Genomic DNA, 21,880 nt, shown 5'->3' on the forward strand with positions numbered 1-21,880 from the left:
CCTCTGCTCACCTTGTTCCTCTCCAGGGCTAGCCCCAGACACCCAGGCAGCAGCAGAGAGGAAATAACAAAGGTCTGTAGGGGCAGCTAAACCCAGGAGAATGGAAGGAGGTGACAGTAAAATGGGACCTGACAGGCACCCTGACCTGTTCAGGCTGGGTAGCGGTGCAGACAGGGGCAGGCCAACCTGATGACTTACTGAGGCTGACTTGTGACAAGGTATCCCTGTTTTCCCTACAAGGAAGGAGAGAAGGGGGGAGAGGGAGGGAGAGAGAGAGAGAGAGAGAGAGAGAGAGAGAGAGAGAGAGAGAGAGAGAGATCCAGGCTACTCTACAGCACTCAAGGGATGCAAACACAGATTTGACTGCAAAGCCTATACTCTCTCTAGCTGCCCCTTAGAGGCTGGGAATTTTCTGGCTACAATAACCAAGGAGAGGCAAGTTTATTTCTCCAGGGAAGTCAAAATAAGGGGGTCCTTCTAGTCTCCTGGGTTTTGCTGGCCACTGGAACCAGGGCAAGAGTTGCTACAGGGGGCTCAGACCTCTTATAACCTGGCTTATGAGTGCAACAGCTTCCCCCAGCCTCCAGGGGCTGGGTCTCCACTATTTGTCCTTTAGCCCAAGCTGTGTATAGCAGGGGAAAAATGGAGAGCATAGACATAACATCTCTCTCTATGACTACTATCAGGATTCTTGAGGTCATGCTCATGCGCTGTTCAGGTGGGGGACCCTGGCTAAGAAAGGGGATGGGGTCTGCAGCTTCTTCCCAAGTCCTGGCTTCTTAGAATCCTGCCTGAATACCCCCAAATCACCTCCCAAAGAGAAGAGCTGAGGCCTTGCCCCCATTCCTCCTGTGACCTCCCTGAGTCTTAGGCCAGTAATGCTCACAGCCTCTGACCCTAACACCAAGTCCCTAACCCATAACCTCAGCAAAGACAGCTACACAGCCAGAGTGTATCTTTAGTAATGCTTTATTGTTCTTCTGAGGGGGTTATGTGGCTCCTGCTCTCCACCTCCCTTGTCTCATCTTAAGTGCCCTGCCACCCACCCCACTCCCAACCATAGATTATAATACACTTATGATATAACATATCTGTGTGTATATAGATGTGTGTATGTGTGTGTATATATATATATATATATATATATATATCTACATATACACAAATATATATATATATATATACATATTATAACTGTACAGTATTTATAGGTACAAGTAAAATAGACTTAAAAATTACAACGTTGGCTAGGAGCCATCCCACTTCATTTTATTCAGCCAAAAGAAGAATAAATCATGAGCTGGCATTTGAGTGGCACTTGAATTTCCACATGAACCAAGACAGCCAAAGGGTGGGATAGATCAGGTTTGGATCTTTCTCTAACTGGCTGAGGTAACACTAGGCCCTTCCATCTGGCCGGCTGGCCACCTGAGCCGGGGGCCAGGTCTCTGCTTGAAGAAGGGGTTGTTATGTCAGCCTCATAACACAGGCACAAAGAGCCGGAGAAGGGATGCCATCTGCTTCTGCTCGGCCTATGTGGTGGGACTGAGCTTGTTTACTCTCCAGACATGGCAGTGCATGGCCAAAGGCTGCACCGAGACCCCACGGAGTGGCAGATCAAGTGTGGGGCCCATTCCAGGGGAAACTGGTTCATTGGTTTCTTGAGACCTGAAAAAGGAAGGTCCCTCTTTCACTCTCATGTCCCAAGCTATCCCAACTTGTCATGTTGCTGACTAGGGGCCCATCAGTAACCACTCTTTAAATCAGCCTCATAAAAATTAGCATCGTATTTACACAAATAAAACACTTCTTGGTCATTGGGGCTGCCCTCTGCTCTACCCCTGTGCCCATCCACTCCCATCCAATTTATTTGGAAAAGCCAGTTTACAGACAATGATGGGCCCAGAGGCAGGACCAGAACCTTCTGCTCAACCTCAAAGAGACCCTAGTACCAAACAGGATGGCCTGGCCTCTCTGAAGGGCAGAGAGCTGGGAGCACACACTGCCCTTTCCCTCCATCCCTGCAGATGAAGAGCCAGTAAGGCTTCAGTTTGACTGGTGACTCCCTGGCCTGGAGGGCAGCAGCGGTCTTCTTGGATCCTCTGTCTCAGGAAGGCAGAAAACAGATTCAGGGATGGAGGTGGAGGTGGTGTGAAGATGGGACACTGAAATTCTTCTTCCCATGTATGTGGAGAGGAACTTCAGGAGATGGGGACAGGCAGCTGGGTGTGGGGAATAGCTCTGCCCCTGGAGTCAGCACTGGGGGCTACTGTGCTCTCATTCCCCCCTTACTCCTTTGGTACCATGGCGGCTGGGTGGTATCACTTTGGAACCAGGCTGAAGTTCACAATTTTGTCTCAGGGCCAGCTGCCTGCAGGGTGGGAAAGGAGTCCCGGATCTTTGCCACTTCCATGGCACACAGGTGCCCAAAGACTTTGTTATACCAGTCTGGAGAACGGCCCCTGGGGAGATAGAAGCAGATAGGCATGAGCCATGGGTTCTTACCAGGAGCCCTTTCCAGGAGGAAAGAAGAAAGAACTTTCCCCAGTCTCCAGAGCTCAACAGCATGGGGCACAGGCAAGGAGGGTGCCAGGGCAAAGGGGGCTTGGTACCTTAGGTCAGCACGGCAGATATGGGTGAGTCGGGAGCGACCCAGGCCACAAGGCTCCATGAGGTACTGGGAAGTGAGCATCAGGGCCCGCACCCCAGACTCTGGCACAGGTTGCTCAGGATCCAGGGACTGGGAGACAAGCAAGCAACCCCCACGGGGCAAGTCAGAACGCCACATCCTGCGGGGAAGGGACATAACATTCAGGTTCCTGAAGCTGGTTCCTACCCCACCTCCCCTGTTCCCTAAGCACAGCAGGGTGGCATCTGGAGTCCCTCACCGAAGCACCACGAAGTCACGGCAGGGATGGGGTGCCATGCTGTCGGTGACATAGTGGTACAGCTCCACACCCGGCATCAGGGCTTCCAGGACCTGGGCCCGCAGCAGGTCCTCATCCCAGAGGGCCCGTTCCCGCAGAACACGGTGTAGCACCACAGCTGGAGGGGCCGCCACCTCTGTGGATGCCTTCCACACACGCAGGGGGTGCCCGTCTGATGCCTGCAGACCATGTGAACAGGGACAGGAGACAGCTGTCAGGGCTGAAGAACTCCCATTAACCCCCCAGTCCTGGCCTTCCTTCACTCCAATCCCTGAGGAGGAAAGGCTGCAAGGCTATTGTGCTAACCCTTGTCACACCCAGACAGGCCATCCCTGTGTTCCCTGTCCTCTCTCTCTTCCAGATGTCTGCTTCTCCACCTGCTCAAGAATACAGAGATGACAGACACACATTTTCTGAGGCCTGCTAGGTTCTACCATGAAATGGGCACAGTGCTTGGAATTTCTGGAAGTGAACAGGAAGAGAAGATGGTGATGGTCCTCAAGGAACGTAACATCTAGCACTGTCCCCAAGAAGTAGACAGTGGAGAGCAACAAAAGCTGCCCTTCACTGAGCCTTTTGTATGTGCCAGGCACTGGGCTGGCTTCTCACCCCAACCCTGAGGTTTCATTGTGCCTGGTTTATATATGGTAAACCTCAGGTGTGCAGTCTTACTCATAACCAGAATCCAAGAAAGAACACGGCTGTGCAAGAGAGATACAGAAAGAAACCACCTCCAGCCCAGGGCATGACAGGAGGCTCTGAATGAAGGAAGGGGCATATCAAGTTGGGGCTCACAGGGGCTTGGGAAATGTAATGCTTGGGGCAGGTCACTCCAGGTAGCACATCATCAGGGGCAGAAGCACAGTGTGACTGTGGTGCAGGGAGAGATGGGAGGTGAAGCTCTAAAAATAGTGACATGTCTGGAGAGAGGTTTTGGGAAGATAATTCTGGCAAAATGATCCCTTCATCTCATTTATTCTTGCTTTGTTGGCTGACATTCTCCACATATCAGGCCAAGGCACAACAGCACTGACAAGGCAGCCCCTTTCTTTGGGATCCTTGGTTCCCTGGCCTGCATCAAGCCCTCTCCTAGCCCCACAGCAATACTCACTTTCCTGCAAGCCAGTTCCGTGTCCTGGGGCCCTGGCACGCTCATCCAGCCCTTGAAGCGCTCAGCAGCATCACGCAGCAGCTCCTGGACACTCTCTTCCATGTAGAGGCTCAGGCTCACACCAGCAGCCTGGGCCTGCCGCAGCTCAGCCAGGGCTGGGCCAGGAGGGCTGAGCTCAGCTGCACTGTAGGAGCCACACAATTGCAGCACCATGTCCTGGGGTACCTGACAGGACACACACACACTCTGGGCTGGGGCCATGAGGAGCAAGCAGCAGAGGGTCAGGAAGCCTCAGTCCAAGAGCCCACAGGGTCTGTCAGATTCATATTCATGGATGGGGCAGCCTGGCTACTACAGTGAGGTAGGGGAGAAACCTTGCAGGGAAGAGTTGGAAGTAGGAGGTTGAGGGGCACGTGTCCAGTCTTGGATATAAAGGTCGGACCTGATGGTTCCCCCAAGTCTGGGAGGTAGGCATCATGGCCTGTAGTTACTCACCTGGAAAAGTTTCTTACAGTCACTGATCATATGTGATAAGCCCTGGGTGGCCGCCATGTTCTCACTCAGGTCCCTAGGGCCTGGCCGGCCAACTAGGCTGCGTTTGCTCTTGATCCTGGAGAGAAAGGATGAGAGGAGAGTATGGAATAGGGAAGGAGAAAATATGGCTAATATGCTGGTTTCCAGTTCTCAGGAAGCCAGCTTGCCAATCCAGACACAAAACAACCTGCTGTCTTTCAAGGCCCAGTTTTACAGCATCCAACCTGTCCCAGGCCCCTGAGGAGTCAGGCTGACCTCTTGTGGTGATGCCTGGGAACTGCAGTGTCAGCCATCAAGGGCCTGAAGTCCAATGGGGTTGGGAGACCAAACCCTCCCTGCCTGGTCTGGACACAAGTTACCCTGTTTCACCTGGGTGAAGGGCTATCCTTCTTGGAGACGTTGAGGTGGAAGATGGAGGGTGCCAGGCACACTGCCAGGTTTCCGGCTGTCATCTGGTTTTCTTCAGCAGAGGCAATGTCACTTAGGAAATAGAGCAGGGTCTGCAGCACCTCTCGGTTCTCATCAGGAAGCAGTAAAGTGGCAGCTTGCGCTGCTGCCAACCACTGATCCTTGGGGAGGACTGTGGGGAAGGAATGGCAAAGGGCTTCCTTATTATCCTGGAGCCTACTGTTTCTAGGAACACAGAGGAAACAGTTGTCCCAAGGGAATCTAGTTAGAGAGAAGGGCAAAGGTGGGCTCTGGTATGTCTCTGGGTGCAAGATCAGGCTCTGCTCAAATGCACAGTTTAACCTTAGGTAAGTCCCTGCCTTTCCTCAGGGCCTCAGTCTATCCTTCCATATAGTGGGTTTGGGGGAATAAAACATGTTTACTCTCTTTGATAGTTGAGAATGGGGCAGGTGACTTACGCTGGTAGATCTGCAGGAAAGTGGTGGTGAGCTTGCTGGTGAAGATAGGCTCGGGTAGGTCTCGAAAATACTGCTTCAGCAGGTCAGCCACATCATAGGCAGACTGGCCCTCATAGCAGACATTGTCGGGGGAGGACTCGTTCATTTGGCGCAGGTTCTGGATCCTAGACTTCACCCCAGACTTGCGGAATATACCCACCTAGCCCATGCAGGACAGGGAGGGAGGGAAACATGGAGGGGGAGACTGTGAGGCCAGGAGTCACAAGTGTAGGCCATCCCAGAAACTTCCAGGCCCAGCAGGTCTCCTGCTGAGCAGGGTTGGAAAGAAATGGCAAAAGTAAAGAAAAGGGTTTTTATAGCCTCAGGCCAAGGAGAAACATGGCTTTAGTGGAAATAAGAAAGGGGGGACCTAGACTAATGCAGGCTCTTAGAAGTTGGGGATTACATTGCCTGGACCAGAAAGATGCTGGTACAGAGCTGGAGAGAAGGAAGCTTTGGTTCCATCCTTGCTGGGTCTTCCTGAGGCTAGAAAAGGTCTCTGGTGGGCCGACCAAGGGGGAAGCAGCTTGTCAACCCAATTTCTTAGCTTTGGACTTCTTCCCCATTGCTATCTCTCTGCAGGTCCCCTGGGGGGCGGGGCACGGGGGGAGCTCACCTGGTCCAGACACTGGCTGCGCAGGTAGCGCATGGCTTGCTGAATGCTCTGTGGCAGTGGCTGTCCTGTGCGTTGCACATGGATGAGAGGTGGCACCCCAAACACATGCTGGCCCCGGTAATCTGGGGTTTTGTTCCTTTTCATGAACTTGGGCACTGACCTGTTTGGAGGAGTGACAGAGATCAGGACTGGGCTTGTGGTAGGCTAGGACGCAGCTTGGAGACTGTCTTCAGTCTTGGGGGCTCTGGCTGGAGTGAGTGGGGGTAAGAAACACACCACATCCCCAGAATCAACATTCACTAAGCACCTTCTCTGGGCCCAGCCCTAAGAAGTCACAGAGGAACACAGAGAGCTCTCAGTCTCAGTTAAAGAAATATCTGAGTCAACAGGCAGTGACAGTACATGCAGCCAGTAGTGGACCAAGAACTTAGGGGAAGACCCATGAAGGAGAGGAACTGCAACTAGTGGATCAGGGAAGGCTTCAGAGAGGGGTAGAAATTCAACGGGCTCTTGAGAAATAAGTAGGCATTGTCCCAGAGGAGAAATGGGGAAAAGGCATTCCAGGCCAAGAGAAAAGTGTGGACAATAGCAAAGAGGCAAGGAAAGGAGCATGGCACATTCAGGGAAGGCTTTCTGGCCTATACAGTGGTGTTGCTTACGAGTGGCAGGCGAAAGAGCCTGATAGATGGGGCAGGACCGAACATGAAAGGATCATGTTGGGAAGGAAACTGGCAATGCCAAACCACAGAGCCACAGAAGGGTGCTTATTAGAAGAGTGACAACCAAAGCTGCATTTTAAGACAACCTCACTGATGGTAGCATGGATGTTGCATTAGAGGGGGTACAACTCAAGGACCTCATGTTCCCCTCCCCCACCCTCACCCCTCCTCGCACATGGCACACATACTCTCATGCACCTTATGTACAGTATACCCTCTGACACACACACACATACACACAAGCCACCCAGAGCAATGCCAACCTCTTAGGCCACGGCTCCTCCAGCCCCTTGGCACATCCCACCACTCCATTGGCCTGTGGGCTCTGCCTGTCTACACCTGCTTTTTGGAGCTGATCCTCCCAGGGCCTTGGAGTAGGGGCAGGGAGGAAGCCGTGACCATGGCCCAGGGGCACTCACCAGCCCCAGCCCTGTTTGTGGGGCACAGTGTACTTCTCCATGAAGGCTGTGAGCCGCAGCAGAGAGCCCTTGTGCAGGAGGTGGATCTGGCTGGCAAACTGCCGGTTGATCTCCAGTGACTCCGAGTTCAGGCTGGGCCGATGAGAGTTCTGGAAGCTGTGCCAACGGAGCTTCCTGGTAAGGGATGGGGGATGGGGATGGGGGTAGAAAGCCAAAGGAGCAGGGTTGTGTCAACCTTAGAATGGTTTGTGTTCTTCTGGCCCCTTTTTTCTCCCAAAAGAAATAAAATGCATGGAGATGGGACCATTGTCAGCATTGCTGCTAGGCCGCAGGGTGGAAAAAGCTTAGTCTTAGCTTGGAAGTGACAGCAAAGCTCAGGCTCCTCTAGTGCCAGCAAGTAGTACCAGCTCCTACCCTTCCAGGACTGCAGTGAATAGGTTGCTCTGAGAAATCCAGAATGGCAAAGCTAGGGATCGAAGCTCATCTCTTCTAATGCCCTCGATTTATACATGGGAAAACTGAGGCCCAAAGAGAAGCTAGAATTTGCTCAAGACCACAGCAGAGGCAGGTCCTAAACCTAACATTCTGGATTGCTGAGTCCTGTACTATTGTTGTTTCCCTCCTGTAACTGAGTGCCTAGAGGCAATCAGCTAGCTCCCAAGAACCTGCCCCTGGGCCTCATAACCAAAAAATTGGCTGAGGTGGGGTAGGGTTTGAAAATGAAGGGAGGAATTAAGAAGGGAAGAGACAGAGACAGCAGAGCTCCTTGCCCCTTTCCCTACCCTGAACTCCCACCTGCAGGGTCTGGTAAGTGAGGCCCCAACGCCTGAATCTCGTCGTTCACGGGGTGCTGATGCCTGGAGTCCAATCGGGGACCCTGAAGCCTCAGCCTCATTCATGGAGTTCCCACTACTGTCCAGTTCGCTGGAGGAGGCCACAGTGTCGGAAATGGAGTTCCCTTCCACAGACAGGCTAGAGGCAGAAGTGGGTTCTCTGCTTGAATTCGCCTCCTGCTCATTATCCTGGATTGGGCCAAGTGGCTTGGTCTCAGCCTGTGCCTGGATCTCAGCTGAGGCTTGAGCTGGGACAACTGTCTGGACACCAGCCTGGCCCGGGGCTGAGGACTCTCCGTGGGCCAGAGCGTCTACCTGGCCCAGAGCCTCAGGCTGACCTTCTACTTCAACTGTGGCTATTTCTACTGATGAAGTGGCCTCTTCTTCCTCATCTTCTTCCTCTTCCTTATCTCCAGGCCCCAGGTCTGGGTACATGGCCTGAGACCAAAGTTCTACCCGTTGTTGCAGTCCCCACACTTGCTGGAGGATGTCATCTAGGTGGGCATAGCTGCCACCATCCTCTTCTTCATCTTCGGCCTCAGCCCCAGCCAGTATAGGCTCAGTTGAATACAGCTCAGGCATGTTGTCATAGGTGCTGGCATGGCTGCCTGTGGAGCCACAGGAGCCCCGGCGCCCTCCGCAGCCCCAGCGCCTACCTGGCTGCCAATCAGCCAAACGGTGTCCATCTTCAGTACACAGGCTCTCAATGGACAAGGAGCGAGGGAATGTGCCTGGTTGGTGGTCCCCAGGCACATGCACCAGGTAGTCACCCCTGTGTATCCACTGAGGATGCCGGAGCATGGCCACAGGCCAGACCTCCCAGCCCCTCTGAGTCTCAGCGCCACTGCCACTGCCACTGCCACTGCCTGAGGTGTCTGCCTGGTTCTTGGCCCTATAGAATCTAGCTGAGAGAAAGCCACGGCGGCTCCGGAAAGAGGAACCTTTAGTGGCCTTCTCTGAGGTGACTGGGCTATGCTCAGGCTCAGCTTGCCGGCTGCCACCCTTTTCCTTCCGCCTCAGAGACTCGAGGTGCTTGAGGAAGCTACAGGAATGGCGCTTCTTGGCCTTGTCCTGGGGGCCCTCTTGGCCCTGGGTGGGGCTGAGGAGGGGCCGATCACTTGGGCTGGGGGCACTGCCTAGCAAGGGCAGGTCCACTGGCTCAGATGGTAGTCTCACGGTGATGGCCGGCAGAGAGGTGGCACTAAGCTCAGTGAGGACACTCTCACAGCTGGAGGTCACTGGTAGTCCAGGGCTCGGTGGGGCCAGCAGGTCAGAAGAGCCCATGGGAGACCAGCATTTACTTTCTCGCTGCAAGACCCAGGGATTGCTGATGGTACATTGCTCTTCCTCTTCTGAGTCTTCATTCTGGGAAGGGCACCACAGGGTCGTGTCAAAGAAGTCCACCCACAAGCCCTTGCTTGTGCTCTGCTCTACTTCAAATGCTTGGGGGACCTTGAAGCAAAGGGCCCTGCTCTTTGGCTGAGGACATGTCCTAGAAGGGGGGGGGGGGGCTGGCTCTGGGAGTGCTAGAAGAAGGAAGCCAGGAGTCATAGATGGAGCCCAGATGGATGGTAAAGGTCATCTGGTTGATCTAATCCCTCTCCATTTACAGATAGTGAAACCCAGACCCACAAATGAGAAGTCACTTGCCCAAGGTCATACAATGTCATTCAAGAAGTCAGTGACAGAGCCAGGCTAGAATCCAGGAGTCTAGACCTCCTGTCCTCAACAACCTCTCAAGTGTGGGCTAGTCTCAGATCAGAATCACAAAATACCAGAGCTGGGAGAAGATTTTTCTCATTTTCTAATTTGCAAGGTGGGAAAACTAAGGCCCAGAGTGAGAAAGAGACTTGCCTGAGGTCACTGAGCAGTCAGTGGGGACCAGGTCCCAGGGGTTTTCTGCTTCTCAGGTAAGAGGTCTGGCAACTTGGCTGATACACCTGGTTAAAGGCCTCTGGGAAAGAAAGCCCCAGAGGAAACCCACAAAACCTGACCCAGGGCAGGATGGGGTCATCAGGTCCATATCCCAGGGCTACATGCAGACCAACAGTCCTCAAGGTTTCTACAATCCCAGATTGGCAGAGTGAGAAAGGCCTTTGGGACCTATAAATCCTCCCCAAAACTAGATTCACTGTAGAGATGGAGAAAATGAGGCTCAGAGGGAAAAGACTTGGTGTGAGTAGAGTTAAGGACCCTGTCTTCTAAGATTATATAGGTCATGATTTTTCCATCACATTATTATGTTTCTACCCCCTAGTCAAGGAATTTTTGTCATCACAGAGCAGGGAGTTGGGGCAGATGGATTTCCTTAAGGAACGGCCATCTCTAGGTCAAGTTATTAGTAAACCTAACAGGTAGAAATGGGCTGAGGGGGGTGGAAGAGGCCAATAGTCAGGGTACTGATTCTCATACTCCAGACTCTAGACTAGGCTTGCCAAAACCCAGAGGTCTCAGTAAGCCTTCTACAACCTACTTCCAGACTGGAACAAGGCACTAATCTGGACATCCTGGACTCTGGGGACACTGGAGCTAGTTTCAAAAGTGGTTTGTGTATGTTTAAGTTCCCCATGGAACCACAAGGTCACAGACCCCACTGCTGCCATGACTCACCTTCTTGGATTGAAAATGAACCTCCAGTTTCATCGAGGCACAATTGTTCAAGGTCATCAGCCTCCTGCAAGGAAACAAAGCAGTGCTCATCCAAGGGTCCCAACCCCAAAGTCTTCAGGGCACAACCTATCAAGACACTCCAAAGATTCACATACCCAGACAATGAAACTTTGTGAAGGTTTCAGTGCTAGACACAATGCTGGGGAGATTATGGCCTCTGTTCTCTGAGAGCTTATAGATGTGAAAACAAACTGCTACAGAAATGAGAAAGGTTCAAGAACAAAGTAGACAGAAGGCACAGCAGGCACACAGAGGGTGGGACAAGGAAGTTCCATGAATGGAGGGGTTGTAATTAGATAAGGCTTCTTGGAAGACAGAAATGGGATTTGGAGGGAGAAAGGCAGAGGGACTCCTATCCCAGAATTCAACAGGAGCTTGGGAAAAGGTAGAGAGGGAAACAGTAGACAGACCAGTGTAGTTATGAGAGGGGACCGAAGCTGATAAGGTTGGTCAAAACCAGATTGCAAAGGGCCTCAGGTATCATGCTAAAAAGCTTTGGATTTTCCCTTCAGGCAGTGACACATTTTAAACAGAGGAGTGAGTGCACACCTGGAAACAGATTCTAGTGGCTGTTGGGCCACTGGGCCATGACAAGGAGGGGAATGCAGAGATGAAAGCAGAAAGGCCAGTTAGGAGGCTATGATGGACACAAGAAGTCATGGTTTGACCTCAAACCAGGGTCAAGCTGATGTACTAGTAAGTAGAGAGGGGAAAAATCAGAGTATGGTCTGTGGGACCTAACTGAAGGGAGAAAAGAATCAAGGACTAGTGTTTGCTTTCCAGCTAGAATGCCTGGTTGGGTGAGGGTGTCACAGACCCAGAAGACAGAGTGAGCAGCATGACTGCAGTAGATGAACTTTGTTAGTAGCTGAGGCTCCTCCTGTGTTAGGGGAACAGGAATTTTTAACACAAGGAAGCCCTAAGCTGGGCCCTAGCCTTCAGGTGTGGCCCTCAGCCCCATACCTGCACAGGGCCCCCAAAGAGTCCTTGTCCAGAAAATCGTGGTCCTTCTTCACAGAGCCAATATCCAAGGGAAATGAACCTTCTGTATGGCAGAGAGAAGCCAAGATGAGTTGAGGGTGATTGGTCAGAAATTCTGCCAGGGGCCCTTGAGTTGGAAAAGGGAGGCTGGAGAAGCAGGAAGGCAGGCCAGCAAGTATAGAGCAGAAGGAGGATGCCTAGAGGAAAGGAAGAGTCCAGGAAGCTCAGGTTGGTTATCATTAGAAAGAATGAGGAGAGGTCTGGAAGGCAGAGCTGGACAAGAAGGCCCATCGGTCAGTGAGGCAGGTCCATGGGGGAAAGCAGGCCTGAGGTGGCTGCCAAGAATCAGCATGGGCTCCCTCATTTCCCTTTGAATCCTGGGCTGCTCAAACAGGGAACCTCCTCCCTGACCCAAGGTGAACTGGGGGACCAGAGAGAACGAGGACAGAAGAAACACTTCCTACTGCTACCCATAGCATGGTCCCAGTCCCTGGGGTTTAGGGAGAATAGATGAGAGAGGAAGGAAAGGGGAGGAAGTGAGAGCAGCCAGAAAATCCCACACCTCTCTGCCTTATTGGTAAAATCAGCCCATTGATTCATTTCCTAACATTCATTGAGCATCTACTTTGGGCCAGACACTGGGGACACAATAGCAAATAAGATAGAAAGGGTCCTTGCCTTTATGGGCTTCCCACTCTCCTGGGGGCAAAAGACAAACAATACATAAAACAAACAAGAGAATGAAGTAATAAATGCTACAAAAGACATCAGCCAAAGTGTTGGGGTAAAGAGAGGCTGGGTGGGGGCTATTCCTAGAAAGGTGATCTGCAGAGGCCTGCTGGGGCTGTGACTTTTGAGCTGTCCTGAAGAATGAGAGGGGCCAGCCAGGCAGAGGGCCAGGGTACACAGCTTCTTGTGAAGTCAGGGGAAGGATCTGATTTGCTCCATTTTACATATGAAAAAAATGGAGGGATAAGGAGGTTAGGGAAGGGGAACCTTACCTTCAAATAACTGAGCATACTGAGGAAATCCTGTTGCTTGGAGCCACTCACATGCTTTTTTGGCCTCAGCTTCTAAAACAGAACAGAGGGGGATAATGAGGCAGAGAAATGGGGTTAGCAAGGGTGCTGCCTGCTGCCTCACTTCCAGCAGGCAGGCACCTCTAGTTCTGGTGATCCAGAAATAGCAAGAGAAGCATGGAGGAGCCGGCACATTTGCTTCATGTCACAGCCAGCTAAGGTTTACCCTCTACTCCCCAAGCCCCACTCATTCCCCGTATGCTCGAAACCTCTTTCTTGAATTTCCTTTCTTGAGCCTCATTCATATTTTTTTTTAAATGCTTACCCGAGGATATTTTTTTTTCATTGGTTTTTAAAGAGAATGGAAGGGGGGGGGGAGAGAAACATCCATGTGAGAGAGACACATTGATTGGTGCCTCCTTCACTCACCATGACCTAGGCTGAGAATCGATCCTGCAACCTAGGTATTGCCCTTGACTGGGAATCGAACCAGAGACCCTTTGGTCCGCAGGCCAATGTTCTAACCACTGAGAAAAACCAGCTTAGGGCTCTTGAGCCTCATTCTTTACTTGCCCAATGCCAAAGAACAGAACCCTCCCAGGACTGTCTGGGATCAAGGAGTACTCCTGGAAGGGAGAGGCACAGCTGTGTCTTCAACCCTCTTTCTCAGGGAGCCATGCCCTACTATGGCCTGGGTAGACCATCCTAGTCTAGCTGGGGAGATGAAATGTTCACCAATCATTAGTCTCTTTCTCCTCATCATATCTAACATTCTCTAGCACTTTCATAACCAAATCTCACTGAACACACACACAAGAAGCTGTGAAGAATTTTTTACTATCCCCATTTCTTAGATCTCAAAATCAGCTCAGAAAGGAAGGGCTCGTCTACAGTTTCCCAGTTGATGGGGTAGCAATCTCAGGGCTGGAGTCCAAGTTCAGTCTGACTCCAGCTCAGGGTTCCCTCTTCTGACATGGTGGCTGCCCCAGTGTTCTTCTTCCTCTACCACTCATCAAGTTCCAGCTCTCTCTCCCCTGGGAGCCTCCCAGGACTGCCCCAGCTCTCCCCTGAGACTGGTCTATTTGCAGCATAACCCAGTGCTGACTGCCATGCTGACACAGTGCCGGCCTATGGGCATCTTGGAGGGCAATGGCCGGGTCAGCCTCCTGCCTCTGCTCTGGGAGTTCCTGGCACTGAGCAGGACACCCTGCCAGCCTCAGTGCAGACATGCTGCTGGACTGCAGCCACAGAGGAGGCCCTACTGGCCCAGTGTAGGCTGAGTGCCAGCAGCGAAGCCCTGGGACTACTCAGGCAGCTGTTTGTCCCTACCTGGCATTGAGGATGGGGCGGGCTGCTGGCTCAGCAGAGCTGCTCTAGCCACGAGTCCTGTCCCCATTTCCAACATTTTCTTAGTACCTGTGACCAAGGAACTCCAAGGAGACTGGTGGGGTTTTTCCTAGGCAGCAAGTGTACCCTCCCACAAAGAACCCAGGATGAGAACCTTGCAGCCGGGACTGACAATTTAAAGTACAAAACTGTATTTCAGATATGCTGTGTGGGTAGAGCAGGAAAGAGCGTGGGAAGGTGGAAGTTGGTTAGAAAAACTAACAAGATCCTCAAGGGTCACACACTAATGAGGGGGAGAAAAGAAGGCTCTGCAGCCCCTGAGTGCTTTCTGGGGAAAATGGGATGAGTAGGGTTGCACACTTGTGCATTTTTGCAAGTGTGTGCACCTGGTGTTGCACCCTGGTATCTGCTTCTGCGTATAGCTGCATCCAAGTTTGCTCATGTCCATGATCCACATGGATTGGTGTGGACTTATGCGCTTGCATACACACCCTGCAGGCCCCTTGGTCTGTGTATGCACCTGCATCTGTGTGTATGTGCATGTTTCTTGTTACTGCAACTCTCTAACCTATGATGAAGAGCTAGAAATCACCAGGACCTCCAAGAGATCCTGGAAAGCATTTGTTCCCAGCTAGCACTACCTTAGGCCCTCTGGCAGAAGGCAATGCAGGCCTGGGAAAGGCTCCAGGTCTCTAGGCAGATGATGGTCTGGAAGATGGGGGGTGTGGTAAGAGCAGTGTGAAGGGACTTCACACCCACCCAGGGAGCATTTGAGGGACAGGATTTTGCTACTAGGACAGCTGAGCCGACTGCTGTACCCACCACCTAATCTCTTACTCCTGCCACACACCCAAGAGAAGGGCCTTCCCTGTCCTCAGAGCCCCTCCCAGCAGCCAGCTCTGCTTTCCTGTCATTAAGACAAAGAGGAGGTGCCAAAGGAGGTACCAGATCGGAGATTCCAGAAAGGTGAGCATAAAAGGAAATAGTGACACCTAAAGGGCCATGAGTTTGATATGGCCACCCAAGTCAGGGGAGCCAATCCCTAAGGATAGTCATGCATGTCACACACTTGAAATCCACTACAGCCCCTTGTCACTCATGGTTTGAGGCAGAACAAAAGGAGAAGGGAGGAGAGAGGCATCCACCTATGCATTATTCCTGTGCCCCTCCCTAAGCAGGGAGGCAGAGCACAGTGATCAAGTCCTATATCTGCCTGAGCCATAGGGTCCATGGGAGAATGGTGGGCTACCTGCTCTCCTAATGCTAGGCAGTGGCCCTAACCAGGGTTGGTGGGAAGGAGATCAGCTCATTCAAGTGAGTGCCAATTTGTTTCATTCATACTTAGGGCCCTCTAGCCCCTGCTATTCAAAGTGTTGTCCCTGGACCAGCAGCAGCAGCATCAACCTGGGAGCATGTTAGACACACTGGGGTCAAGCTCACTGAACAGGATCTCCATTAAACTAGATCCTCAGGTGATTTGCAGCACATTAAATATTGAGAAGAACTGACTTAAACCACTTAGCTCAGGGATTCTCATCCTTGTGTGCACATTAGAATCAACTAAGAAGTTTAAAAATACCAATTCCCGCCCTAACCAGTTTGGCTCAGTGGATGGAGCCTCGGCCTGCGGACTGAAGGATCCCGGGTTTGATTCCGGGCGGGGGTATGTACCTTGGTTGCGGGCACATCCCCGGTGGGGATGTACAGGAGGCAGCTGATTGGTGATTCTCTGTCATTGATGTTTCTAACTCTCGATCCCTCTCCCTTCCTCTCTGTAAAAAAATCAATAAAATATATTTTAGAAAAATACCAATTCCCCAAGGTCCCATCCCCAAAGGCTGATTTTATTGGTCTATGGTGAAACTCTCCAAATCAGTATTTTAAAAAAGCTACAGTATGGAGCATGCTAAGGCCGAGGGGACTTTTCCAAGTCACACAGTGTTAAGTGTCATTACTGAGACTATGACCCTGATTTTCAAATTCCATGTCCATCACTCTTCTTCATGGTATTATGTATACTTGCCCTCAGATGCCAGGTAAACAAGGGGTTTAGACTCAAAGGAACTAACTCCAAACCCTCAAACTTGTTTTCTGTCCCTTCTGGTCTAGTGGAGTGACAAGCTTGAGTTTAAATCTCAGAGCTGTCAGTCAGTAGCTCTCTGACATTGGGCAAGTTGCTTAGACTCAGTTTCCTCCTTGGCAAAATAAGAGCATTCAATAAAATACTGGACAGAAAAATATCCCTGACATGTAGTACCAAGCACTCAACAAATAAGTTCCCTCCCCACCAAGCCTCCCAAGGAAAAAGAGGAAAGGGGAGAAAGAGGCCCAGCTAGAGTTCGCTTCTGGGTCTAGAAAATGGCAGCATCCATATCACTGTCAGAATTGGAGCCAAATGGCTCAGGAAAGTGAGATTCTGAGGCAGAAGTTTCACAATAGCTCAAACAGACAAAGGAGCCCAGAAGTCCGAAGCAGGGCTCTAGCCTGAATCCCCAGCAGCCTTCCCTGGCAGGAATCTGGAGAATGTAATAAGTTATTGCCCCAACAGGATGTCAGAGACATTGGCTCCCTGACAACATACCACCCCATGGAGAGCTGGAAGGCCCTGAAGCCCCCTCCCAGATGAGCAGTCAGGGATTAAGGGCTGAGCTAAGGTGTTTTGCCTTCATCCCTCCACCTGGCCAGCCTGGCCAGCTCCAAGTGGCCCAGACTGAGGACTGCCTTATGTGCCTGGCAGGGAGACTGACACGGGGCAGGCTGAGAATAATAATGTAGAAATGTCTCCCTGTGGCTCTTGGTCCTGCCTGTGTCCAGATGTGCAGATTCCAGTAGTTTCAGCCTCCATATCAGGGGTAGAGAACATCCGGCCTGTGGGCCGTATAAGTACAGAAAAATTATTTGGTCTGGCCCTGCCAAGGTATTAGGGGTGAATTAATTAAATGTTTGGCCAAATATAGCAGGCTAATTTTTAAGTTGATAACTTTGTACGGCCTGAGAATCTATACTAATAAAAGGGTAATATGCTAATTAGACTGGGAGATCTTCCAGGAGACCTTCCGGATGTTCTTCTGGACAAAGCCATGGTGGCGGGGCTGAGGTAGAGGCCAAGAAGGGAGGACAGTTGTGGGTGATCAGGCTGGTGGGGGGCGGGGCCATTGGGGGTAAGCAGACCAGCAGGGGGGCCAGTTGGGGGCAAGCAGGCCATCAGTGGGGGTCAGTTGGAGGTGATCAGGACAGCGAGGGGGGAACAGTTTGGAGTGAGCAGGCCAGCGGGGGGGGGCAATTGGGGGTGATCAGGTTGGCAGGGGGGCATTTGGGGGCAAGCAGGCCGGAGGCAGGGGGCAGTTGGGGGCAAGTAGGCCGGCAGGCAGAGTGGTTAGGGGCAATCAGGCAGGCAGGCAGGCAGGTGAGTGGTTAGGAGCCAGCAGTCCCGGATTGCGAGAGGGATGTCCGACTGCCGGTTTAGGCCTGAACCCTGTAAACCGGCAATAGGACATTTTTCGAGGGGTCCCAGATTGGGAAGGTGCAGGCCAGGCTGAGGAACACCCTCTCCCCCGTGCACAAATTTTGTGCACTGGGCCACTAGTGATATTACAAACATCCAAATGGCCCTTCACAGGAAAAAGGTTCCCCCACCCCTGCTCTATATCATGCAAACTGTGCTCTGGCCAAGACTAGGCTGATATGCCAGGACAGGTCAGGGATGGCACCAGTTGGCACAAGCTGGATTCCATTGAGATTTAAGCCCAAACTCCCCCCCCCGTGGAGGAGCCCAGCTGAATCGAGCCAAAAAAAAATGGGGGAAAGGCATACTAGAGAGCTCTAGAGTCAAATCTGGCCTCAGGGCCACAGTCACAAGTCTCCTGAAAGGAGCATCAAATAAGGACCGGCTGAGCAGAAGCAGATGCTTTTCGAGGTCAGTGATGGTATCTGCACCTACACTTTCACAGGCCACATACCAGAGGTCCTCTTAGCACAGAGCACTTTTTCTGTGCAGAGAAGGATACAATGAGGAGAAAAGCAGGACTTCTGATCTTGGGCTGCACTCTATAAGGGTAGAGTTTATGCATCCAGGAGAAAGGCAGCAACATTCCCCTGGAATAAATGCAATAATGCCCAACAGGATAACTGAGTTGGAGAAAAAGATTTTTCCAATTAAGCCACTCCCATACTTGCTGCCAAAGTCATCTTAAGCAACTTTCGTCATTCTCTAAGCTTTCATTTTCAAATCTGCCTACCTTCCTGGTTAATCTGGATGCGGTCAGGTTCTATATGGTTTTGAAAGTATCTATATGAAAGCTATCATTAGAAAGGACTTCCTTTGTTAGAACTACTTGAACTTTGTATTCACATGGTCTTAAAGACTCCATTCTGATTTTGTCCTAGTTGTAAAGAAGTGAGAGCGAAAGCTAGGAGGAAAAGCAAAAGCAGTGGGCAACTAAGCTTTGGGAAGCCAGGCCTCACCAACTATACCTTCTTAACACCACTATTGGGAAACTTGCATCCTTATGCCTGTGGTCACTCAGTGGGCTGTGAGAGAGCTGCCCAGACTCTGGTTCAGCCTGCTCCCCTTCCAACCCAAAGTCCATCTCAGGTCTAGGGACCAAGCAAGACACAGGGCCCAGGACAAGCAATGGGGGGATGTCATGGGAGCCCAGATCAAAGTGTCTTTGTTTGAACTCAGGCTGAATATTATCATCTTTATTTATTTATTTTTTGTGCTCACCTGAGGATATGCTTAGAGAATGGGAGGAGGGGAGGGAAGGAAGGAGGGAGAGAAACATTGATATAAGAGAGAGATACGGTTGCCTTCTATACTCGCCCTGATCAGGGATCGAACTGGCAACCTTATGGTGCACAGGACGACACTCCAACCAACTGAATCACTCTAGTCATGCTAATCCGGCGAGTTTTTAAAAATGCCAGTGTCTGAGCACCAGTCATGGCCAAATAAATTAGAATCTCTGAGAATGGGATTTGTTTTTTGTTTGTTTTTGAGAGTTCTCCAGGTGACTCTAAAGTGCAACCAAGATAGAGAACCATTGTCCTAAACAGATGTGGCCAGCTAAAAAGCTATAGCATAGGTCTCTGGAAAGATTCTAGCCAGAGACCAGGCTCAGGCCATTCTAATCACTGGTCCGTGTTCTCTCTATGGCTGAGTACAGGAGCAGGAGAGAGCAATAAGCAGTAATGTGAATGCATATGGTAGAACAGGAACTGGTAGGTCTGTGGGTGTTTGTGAAGGTAATTTTTTCAAACAGCTGACCTGCTCCATAAGGCATCTTCCAACCAATTTGTTGGTTTCCTTTACTGTACTTAGTTCCTTATCTGGAAAGGCATCTCCTCCATGGCCCTGATGGCAGGATGACTGTCTCCAAAGCAAGATCTGTTATCAGCATGGCCTCTCCCACCTTCAGTGAGTGCAGGAGGAAAGCCAGTATTCTAAAGTGCTGAAGAGAAGCCTGTATTGCCACCATCTATGTGAAAACCCAAGTTCTCAAGGTGGGCTCTGTGAGGACAAGCTGGTACCCAAGGTAGGCAGAGGGGCTACCTACCACACCAGGCCCTGCCGTTGCACCTGGCAATTGCTACATCCTGACAAGTAGCTTTTCAGATCATTTCTCTTGGTTGATGCAAGGCCTGTTTCCTTTGCCCATCCCCACTCCTAGAGAGGGACTTGTTTGAGGAGGTGCTGGACTTTTGGCCGAGGGCTTCCATTCACTTGGCCTCAAGTGTATATGATTAACCCCTTTCACCCTCCCATAAGGATACATTAAGGGGCCTAGGCCACAAGAAGCATGCCCACCCATCCTCAAGCCTTGGATGGTGCTTCATTTGAATGGGCCCTCTAGGATGGCAGTGACCCTGGCAGAGATACTACAACTTGGCTATTCCACCTCTCTCTTTGGGTGACCAAGGGAAAGAAGCCTTCAAAAGGGCCCATACTAAAAGCTGTCATGGATTCCAAGACTGCCAAGACTTCCCCTCCCAACCCTAGAGTAGACATTCAGAGTGGTCTGCAATTCCCTGTACATGGAAGATTGAGTGCATTCTTGTCTCTTCCTGCTTCTACTACTCTTAACTGGAATCACAACTCTAATAGATTCTTACAGAGGAGGGAGACGGAGGGAGGAAGGGAGACGAGACCAAAATAGATCTCATCCCACATTCCAAACCTCACAGGAGGAGCACCACAGCAAGGGCTGCTGGATTTCAAGCGGCCTAGATTGGCAGTACTAGATAATGGCTGGCCTCCAGCTTGTTGGGTTGATGGGCAGTACTTGGGGCTCCTACTACACCTGTTCAGAGGCCGACCCCCATCTTAGATGGAGCTACAGCTAGATGCCAGCTCCTGGGGCCTCACAAACAACACTTTCAAGTATCCCTGTCACAACTGAGGCACCAATGTGGCAAAAGGCCCAAAAGGGTACAGTACTGTGGGGCTGGGTAGCAACAAAAGGAAGCCACTGAATCTTCTTACCGGCCAGCAGCAGGTTCAGATGTGTGGCTCTCCATTCTAATATCCCTCTATCCTCAACACTCCATGGCCAAGGCTACAGGGCCACAGAGATTTTCCAACCAGGGACAATTACCCCCAGGGGACCTTTGGCAATATCTGGAGACATTTTTGATCATCACAACTGGGGAGGGGTGCAACTAGCATCTATTGAGTAGAGGCCATGGATGTTGCTAAAATTCTATAATACACAAGACAGCCCCTGCAACCAAAAAAATGTTCACTTCCAAACCTGAAGTATGAGACCTTACCTGGGGGCCTCAGGCACCCCCAGGCAGTCCCATCCCACCTTGGGAATGGCTTGTGGGGTGAGGCAAAGAATGGACTCAATATTCATTGGAGATCCCTTGTCTTTGGGCACTATGGGCACTTTGCAGGGTTAGCCAGGGAGAGGTAGCAGCTCTAGTTTGGAGTTTTTATAATTATGGAAGTTGCATAAGGAACCATCAATTGTGCCCCCCATGAAGCTGTGGCCTGAGCTCCATATGCAGCTGTAGAGAGGGCATTAAGGGAGGGTCACAACAGCCTTGTAGCTAAAGCAGACCTCTGGCTTGCTGGGACAATAGCCTTGTAGCTAAAGCAGACCTCTGGCTTGCTGGGACTGCTTGAAAATCTGGGTCTAGAGTCAGCCAGGCCTGTGGTCACCTAGGCTAGCACTAGATACAACAGGGCCAAAGCAGACAACTGAAATTCCTGCCCCTCCTAGGGCTTTCCTGTGACAGTGAAGGTCAAAGCTGGCACCTGTTCTGCAGCAGTCTCTCTATTAGCTTTCTTGCCCCCAGGGGATCCTACCCCCAAGTGTTCTTACCAGATCACGGTGACAAGGAAAAAACAGGTGTTTTAATAAGCCATGTACTATTCCATCACTTTCAGTCCCCAACTTGGAGACAAGAGATGCCAACCTAACCAGTCTGGGGCAGATGTTAGACCAGTGGTAACTGTTCTCCACTGTGGTATGGAAGACTATTGGATTTAAGGTCAGGAGAACTACATTCTGGTTTTAATTCCACTAGGAACTTCTTGGGTAACCTTGGGAAAGCTACTATTTCTAAGTCTCAGTTTCCCCATCTAATAATGGCCATTTACCAAAATCTAGACGTGGAGCAGAGGTAGATATGATTGGCAGTGGCTGGCTCAGTGTGGGGAGCTGTTCTCCCCTGCACATTCTCTTTTAGGAGAATCAAGTGAGAGTCCTCAGTGGGGACCAAGACTAAATTTATCTTTCCCTCCTAATCCAGCTCTTCTGAATTCCTGCTTCCAAAGGCAGCAAACATCTATGCTT

The 21,880-nt window shown here is 51.1% G+C and overlaps 1 protein-coding gene across 4 annotated transcripts in view; it reads right to left on the minus strand.

Moving 5' to 3' along the window:
* Positions 1-1,126: 1,126 nt before the first annotated feature.
* Positions 1,127-21,880, minus strand: part of STARD8 (StAR related lipid transfer domain containing 8) — a 39,272-nt gene continuing 18,518 nt past the window's right edge. For 2 of the 4 annotated variants that reach the window (XM_036305509.1, XM_036305508.1), the window contains exons 2-14: positions 12,717-12,788; positions 11,698-11,779; positions 10,675-10,738; positions 8,027-9,429; positions 7,232-7,405; positions 6,094-6,253; positions 5,439-5,637; positions 4,942-5,152; positions 4,534-4,648; positions 4,039-4,263; positions 2,889-3,106; positions 2,613-2,789; positions 1,127-2,462 (exon numbers count right to left, since the gene is read on the minus strand). In XM_036305509.1, coding sequence (XP_036161402.1) covers positions 2,345-2,462; positions 2,613-2,789; positions 2,889-3,106; positions 4,039-4,263; positions 4,534-4,648; positions 4,942-5,152; positions 5,439-5,637; positions 6,094-6,253; positions 7,232-7,405; positions 8,027-9,429; positions 10,675-10,731 — 3,057 coding nt within the window. In that variant the 5' untranslated portion in view covers positions 10,732-10,738; positions 11,698-11,779; positions 12,717-12,788 and the 3' untranslated portion in view covers positions 1,127-2,344. The remainder of the gene's footprint in view (positions 2,463-2,612; positions 2,790-2,888; positions 3,107-4,038; positions 4,264-4,533; positions 4,649-4,941; positions 5,153-5,438; positions 5,638-6,093; positions 6,254-7,231; positions 7,406-8,026; positions 9,430-10,674; positions 10,739-11,697; positions 11,780-12,716; positions 12,789-21,880) is intronic. The other 2 variants (XR_004966986.1, XM_036305507.1) reach the window with 2 other exon arrangements.

Source organism: Myotis myotis, unplaced genomic scaffold (assembly GCF_014108235.1).
Source record: "Myotis myotis isolate mMyoMyo1 unplaced genomic scaffold, mMyoMyo1.p scaffold_m19_p_4, whole genome shotgun sequence".
NCBI classification, from domain to species: domain Eukaryota; kingdom Metazoa; phylum Chordata; class Mammalia; order Chiroptera; family Vespertilionidae; genus Myotis; species Myotis myotis.